This window comes from Aptenodytes forsteri, unplaced genomic scaffold (assembly GCF_000699145.1).
Source record: "Aptenodytes forsteri isolate BGI_AS27 unplaced genomic scaffold, ASM69914v1 Scaffold2, whole genome shotgun sequence".
NCBI classification, from domain to species: domain Eukaryota; kingdom Metazoa; phylum Chordata; class Aves; order Sphenisciformes; family Spheniscidae; genus Aptenodytes; species Aptenodytes forsteri.
This window is the reverse complement of record NW_008795695.1, coordinates 12,754,134-12,761,063: the sequence shown is the minus strand read 5'-3', so window position 1 is coordinate 12,761,063 and position 6,930 is coordinate 12,754,134. Positions and strand designations below refer to the sequence as shown.

The 6,930-nt window shown below is 45.5% G+C and overlaps 1 protein-coding gene across 1 annotated transcript in view; it reads left to right on the top strand.

The window, feature by feature from the left end:
• Positions 1-6,930, top strand: part of LOC103902017 (cystathionine beta-synthase) — a 32,621-nt gene that overhangs the window by 1,847 nt on the left and 23,844 nt on the right. The window contains exon 2 of the mRNA XM_009283009.2: positions 6,181-6,311. Coding sequence (XP_009281284.1) covers positions 6,270-6,311 — 42 coding nt within the window. The 5' untranslated portion in view covers positions 6,181-6,269. The remainder of the gene's footprint in view (positions 1-6,180; positions 6,312-6,930) is intronic.

Below are 6,930 nucleotides of genomic sequence, written 5' to 3'. Positions count from 1 at the left end.
CTCGGGCGGCGGGGACGGATGGAGGGCTGCGAGCGGGTGGGTGAACGCGGTTGTACTACACGGGTGGGCTTTTGCTTTCTTTTTTTCAGTTAAGAAAAGAGAGGAATGGGCGGCTTCGGAGCTGTTCCGGGCAAGCGGAGCCCCGGAGGGCGCCCTGGCGCGCCTGCGGGGAGGACGGGAGCGCAGGCCTCGGGAGGGTGCCGGCTGCTGGGGATGCTCTGGGCGGCCGGAGGGTGCCGGCGGAGTGCCCCCTCCGGGCGGGGAGCGGGAGGAGGAAAGATTGGCTTTCTGCTTCTTACACAGGCTTGCAAGACGACATTGTTCCTTTTAGTTTTTCTCTCTGGGGTTGGCACCAGCTCTTCAGCCGTTCTTGGCCTGTCACCCATTGCTGTCATGGGTACCATGGCGGTCTCTTGCAATGTTTTTTGGCAAGTCTGGCCAATGCAGTGGACTAAGAAGCTTCTTCTATTACACTTTATTGCATACATTGCCCTTCCCCTATTAGGAAGGATCTGAACTTGACTGAGACCTGTGAGACCTACTTCAATAGCGGTTAGTAATGCTGCTGGCATATTACTGAACCAGCCATTACTTGAAAGACAAGCAATTTCTCTCCTATTCCTGTTTGAGTATCTAGTCTTCTGTGTAATTTTCTTTTTTTTTTTTTTTTTTTAAATCCTAAAGCCTTTGACCATGGAGGTTTTGGAGTGCTGGGCCCTGTTCCAGCAAAGTTGCTGAGGCTGTTTACCCTTTAAACGAGTCTGTTTGCTGAGCTGAGGCATGAGAGCTCCATGTTCTGCAAAACTTGTGCTGCAGAAAGGAGGGAAAACTCAGAGTATGGAGATAGGTGAAATCTGGGGATTTTATGTCAGAGGAGGAGATGTATTTCCTGGGAAACTGCGACCTGCTGAGAACCTGGTATTTCTCAGCAGGAAAATGGCTGTAGTGAGATCGCTACTGATGAAGTAAGGTTTAGGTGCTAGGTTAGGTCCAGTACTTGGGGCGTTTGGACAGGTCATCCTTTTTGACACTAGTTGGTGGCTCTTTAGTATCCTACTGTGACCCTCTGCATGTGAGTTAACCAGCCTGCTTTCCTGAAGCCGGAGCAGTACTTCTGAAAATTGTGGTTGGTAGCCAGGGTCATAGGGGGCCCATGTCCTGGAGCGTGCATGCTGGCTCAGGTATGTCACTAATCTGGCGCTGGCAGCATAGCAGGCTGCCAGGACGGCTGGGACAGGCTGGCCTCTGGCTTTTTGCAGGTGCCTGCTGTCTACACGTGAGATCCATAGGAACTAGGCAGGCAGCAGGGTGTACCATGCCCATGGTTGCATTGTGAATGCCTGCCAAAAGCTCTACAGATGTAGCCAGAGTGGGTGGCAGCTGGTCTTTCCCACAAAACATGCATTAGCCAAAAAGCTGACTTCCTGCACAGGCGGTGGTGATCAGCGTTTCTCTGCCAGCCTTTATCAGAAGTCCCTGGGCTAACAAAAGACGTGATGCCTTGTGGGGGCGCACCGTAACACTGGGGAAGGGGAGCTGTGCTTCTACCTGTTTTACAGACCTGGTCAGAAGTTGAGAGTAGAGCTCCAACTCCCTCTTTTTGTCATGCTGGGCAACTTGCTTAATCTCTGAGCTTCTGTTACCCTACCTGTAATGCTTCTCTCCCTGTACGTGGTGAGCTTGGCAGATCAAGAGCACTGTTCAGGCTGTAGCGTTGGTCCATCTTTGTGCGCTGACTAAGGAGAGGGAGCTAGAAGCAGGGAAAGAAATAATGAAAGCTTCCGACTGCAGCAGGTAAAAATGCAGGTAAGGCATTCTCCAGTCTTTTCTCTAATGCTGTTGTGCTCCTTGAAGACATGGGTCTTCACTCAGAAGACTTATCAGGTGAGTCTAGAGAGCGTTGGAGTGAACTTGGGAAATGGATATGTCAGAAGACACCTGCGTTAGGGCTGCATGCACAGCTTCCCTTCTGTGGGGGGAAGGCATACTGAACACTTTCATGTTTTCACTGGCTGATCTCTAGCATAACAATTACCATAGTGGTGGAAGTTGCTTTGCTGTTAAAGTTTTAATACCTGTGTGACGTTACAGAGGCGGGGGCATTAAAGAACTACCCATTTCCTATCGGGAAGGTTATGAGTATGCCAGTCTGGCCTTGAAAGAAAGAGTGATTATTGGGAGGATGTGCATGTGCTCATCTGCTCTGTAGAAGAATACGGAAATAAGACTTTGGATTCTTGAAGGATCTCTTCCTAGAGCCACAGTGTTGTTAATTCATACCCCAGTTACTTCAGGTCACTTGATGTCTCCTGACATGGGTGATGGCTGCCTGCTACTGAGGAAGTAGCAAGGGGACGCACACACACAAAAAAAAACCCCAACAACAGAAAAACCCCAAATGGCTGACTGTCTCCTGAATCACTTATAGCTGTGGTGTTTCCGAACAGCTTCCAAAGGCTGGATGGATACTGCTACATCTGGTAACCTGTAAAAATCCTGAAGCTCTCTAAGACCCTGTGATACTTGGAGTGAGTAGAACAACTGGTTTGTAGTGGTTTACTTGTTCACAGAGTAAAGTATCTGCTGAATGTCAAAGTTTCGCATTCTCAGGCCGCAGCAAAATGGAATCCTGTATCTCATCTCTTGCTGAGTAGTCAGCCCTTGGGGCATCTCTCTCTGATCCACCTCTTACACCTGCCTTTTAGACAGCTTCATTTCTGCTTCAGACAAGACTCGAGTTAATTAGGTACTTGCATACATGATACTCTTTAAATATCTACATTAGTGCTGATCATATACTGTAAACAGCCTTAGAAACTGTAGCTCCTAACATATCTATGGAATGAGTTCAGCTCAGTCTGGCTGGGGTTTAATTTCACTCGCTGGCCTTCAATCCTGTTCTGTAGGAGTTGAGAAATAGTCTAGGTCTTGTGTTCCCTGTGGAGATGGATCTAGAGATGTGAGTCTTGTCCATGAGGCTTTCTGGACTTCATACCTCTGCCTTTCTCCCAATCCCCTTCATGGTTTAGGTTTCAGTGACTTTGTAAATTGTCTTTCTGATTTTTCTGCCTCATGCTCTGCAGATATAATGGCAGAAGTTAGTCAGGCTTTTCTAGTTAAGACTTTGCCCACACCTCTAGCTAGTTATGGGAGCGTTCCCTTTTGCAGCAAACTTAAATTCAGGCTGACAGAATTTCTCTCCTGAAGATGGGCAACTCTTCTTTCAGCTTATCTCCCTCACTCTTCTGAACAGCGTTCAATTGCAGTTAGAGCAGCAGAGTTGCCATTCTCCTGTCCTGTCTCCCCAGTCAGCATTCCCAGAGGAAAGACTGAGAAGATGGTCAGGCTGGCAAACAAGTTGCTGTCATGCTCTGTTTTGGTGATTTCTGCTCACCCCCTTTCCTTTGTCCCCCAGAGATCTCACCAGTAGAAAGGTACACCAGCTTCCTATGGCATGATTTGGGCCTGTAGGCAGGATCGTGGGGGGAATTTGGATGTCCTAGAGTGACTGCCCCTGCCCCCTATTTTGCTGAAGTTGCATCATCTAGGGCTGGAAGCACCAGTTGGATGTTCTGGGTGGTGTGTCAGGAAGCTCATCAGTAGCACTGAAGGAGCTCGAAGATCTGAGATCTTCCTGTTGGTTCTGAACATGACAAGTCACTCTTGGGCTCTTGACCTGTTTCTTAGGTATAACCGTAAGCCACCGCAGGTGCTTTTATGTCTGCACTGAGTGCTGTAGTAAGAATTCCCCTTGGAGAGCAACTAAGTCTGTCCTAAGATTTTGTCCTCCTTCAAAACCCTAAGATATTAAGTTGACCATAGCTGAGATTGATTCTCTACTAGCATGGTTAGAATTTGACTTTATAAATGTATATATGCGTACCCATCCACTTTGGGCTGGGTGGGTGTTGGGTTATTTAAAATAATGCCTAATAAAATGATTTGAAGGGATTTATTGAACAGGAGCTTGTGTTCCTTCCAATGAATGATGTTGCTTAAGGTTGGTACTTGGTGACAGGATTTTTGTTGGCAATGCTCGTAGTTAGCTTTTTCTCTCTCCTCGTTTTTGTCCAAAGTTCTAGCCCCATTATTGAAGCTTTGATCAAACATCAGAGTATTGCCATTCCTTTAAACACATGAGAGAATTTCACAGCTTAGTTGAAGGTAAAAAATATAGCTTTTCCTCCGTCTGCTGTTTCTAGTTCAAGAGGTGATGGATGTTGCTGTTAGTGGATTGTTGATTTTTTGTCTTACAATAGAGGAAATGAGATAGTATTGTCTTGCCCAGTTCGGAGGGAATCCTCCAAAAGGACGCTTTTGAAGAGAGCCACATTAATTTCTTTCCTGACATCAATACAAAGAACAAGTACTTATTTCTTGAAACCTCTGAAACTTTTACTGCAACAAATCTCTCCCCTTTCTCCTCAATTTTTGGACCCTGTTGAAGGACAGTGAGTATTGGTGATTTAAAGTCTGGTTTTACACTCCTATTTTATGAGAACTTAGAAGATCAACAAAATCTGCTGTTTCCTGCCTATAATCCCTTGCTGCTTTCTTCCTGCATGTTGAAATGGTTTGATGCTTTGGCAGCAAGGTACCCTTATTAGATGGACTTTATAAATATTGTTGGTGTTACCTGTGAGCAGAGGCAGTCAGTGTCTATGTCCAGTGTTGCATGCCAGCTGTCTGCAGGAGCATGTGGATGTGGCTCATAGGAAGCCTTGAAACTTCTCCAGTATTTTTTCTTTACTAAAAAAAGTGCTGATGCTCTGAACTGTGAACCAGGCACATTCTAGAAATAGAAATGAAGCCTGGGTTTCACTCTGGAACTAGAAGTAAGCTCTTTTCTGGTAACAAAGACTGGTTGGTATAAGATTATGTATATTTATGGGATATTAGCTTTCTTGAACTGGTGTCTCCCGGTCTAGTCCTGGTCAGTAGTCTAGGACTGGATGCAGCCCATCTTGGCTCTTGGGCATGTATTAACCTAAATAAAGTAGAATGGTATTGTTTTGGTGTCATGGAAGTCTTTACATCCAGAAGGAGAATTATTTCAAGCCTTAATCTGGAAAGTTGGCACTTTCAGAGGCTTTTTTTCCCTAAAGGAGGGCAGTTTAAATGCCTTAGGCATTTTCTTAAAATCAGCATGCAAGAAAGGAATTGATATGCATAAGGCAGTAGTGGTTAGTGGTGCATGTTAACTTGCAGGATCAAATGCTAAAGTTCACTGATCCTGTGATTCAGATTTTTTGTCCAATGTGTCACCAGATCATCAACTCTGCCTGATCTAAGCTGCATCCATTTTGTGTGCATTTGTCAGAAAAAGGAGGATGAGGCCAGGACCCTTTCCAGGCCTAGCACAATTCAGTAAAGGAAAGAGCCATGAATCCTGCTGCAAAATGGTGATGAGAGAAACAAATATTAGGAAAAAAAACCCCACCATGCTTTCCAAGACTTCGGCCAGATTTTTGCCTTCAATGGAAGGAAAGGAAGCTAGCTGTAGGAGCAGGCAGGCTCTGTGAACAACTGGCTGGAGTAAGAGAAATGAACTTACTGCTTCCATTTTACATTTACTAATTTTTGAAACGAAAAGCCTGCTGGAAGGCTTCCTTGTGGTTGAAGCGTTTGCTGTGTGCATTACATCCAGCATCGCTGTAATTGTGCATTCAACACTGATTCAGTCTTGGGAGGAACTAGTGAGATTTAGGTCTTCTCAAGGGTAGAGAGGTCTCTGCAAGTGTTCCTGTATAGAGCCTTTTCCTAAGTTGCGTACAGGGTCTTTTGGTGATGGCCCCATGAAGCCCTTTTACTCTTGGTGTGTCTAGAAGTATATATCCTGTGGACTGGAGTATTTTCTATTACTTTGTGTGGCTGTCAAGCTTATGGAATTGCAGACAGTCCAGTAGAGGTGTTTTCTGCTTACTTTACTGGGTCTGAGCTGTGGAGGCCAGGGCAGAGGGAAGATTAGGTAATGCAGAACGAACAGGGTCAGGAGACCCTCCATTGGTCTTGCACAATACTTCTGCTGCATAATTTTTTTTTTAATCCTGTTTATACAAGCCATCTTTACTTTGTTTTGCAGCTTCTTTTTTTCCCTATGAAAGCGGGACATGTATCTTGCCCCTACGAGAAACTGTTTCCTGATAGGTTTTTTTTTTCCCTAACTTGCATGATCTGCAGCTTTGAAGAGGATTCCAGTCTCGTGACCCACAGTACTTGGTCTCCTGAAGAAAGTCCAGTCTACTGTGCCGTCACCTTCACCAAAGAACATGGAGAAGTTGATATTGGAAAGGCCTGTTTCTGTGTCTAAGGTACTCATTGGTCTTTGGGGAATACTGTTTGCCTGTCTTTCTGTCACCAGAATTTGGGAAAACCCTGTTTTCAGAGGGATTTCTAGTTTTTTTTCTGGAATACTGTGGAGGTAGGTGCCATTGAAACCGGTGGCCTTTCTGGAAGAGTTCTCCTTCGTGACCACAAGTAGCAACGCAGAGTCTTTTGGCACCATTTTCTAATTAGTCACCAAGTAGTCTTACTCTGTTCCTCTCTGCTTGGAATGGGGAGGTTTTATTTCAGAGAGCTGTTTTTTGGTGTAAGAGGGGTGTCTCCCATGAGATTAGTCCTGTTTTCTTGATATTTATGGAGGCTAGTTACAGTAAGCACATGCTTCAGTGTGTTTAAGTTATCTTCATGTAGAGCACTGTATTGAGCTTTTGCACTGTGGTGGGTTGACCCTGGCTGGATGCCAGGTGCCCACCAAAGCCGCTCTATCACTCCCCCTCCTCAGCTGGACAGGGGAGGAAAAAATATAACAAAAGGCTCATGGGCCGAGATAAGGACAGGGAGAGATCACTCTACCATTACCATCGCGGGCAAAACAGACTTGACTTGGGGAAAATTAATTTAATTTATTACCAATCAAATCAGAGTAGG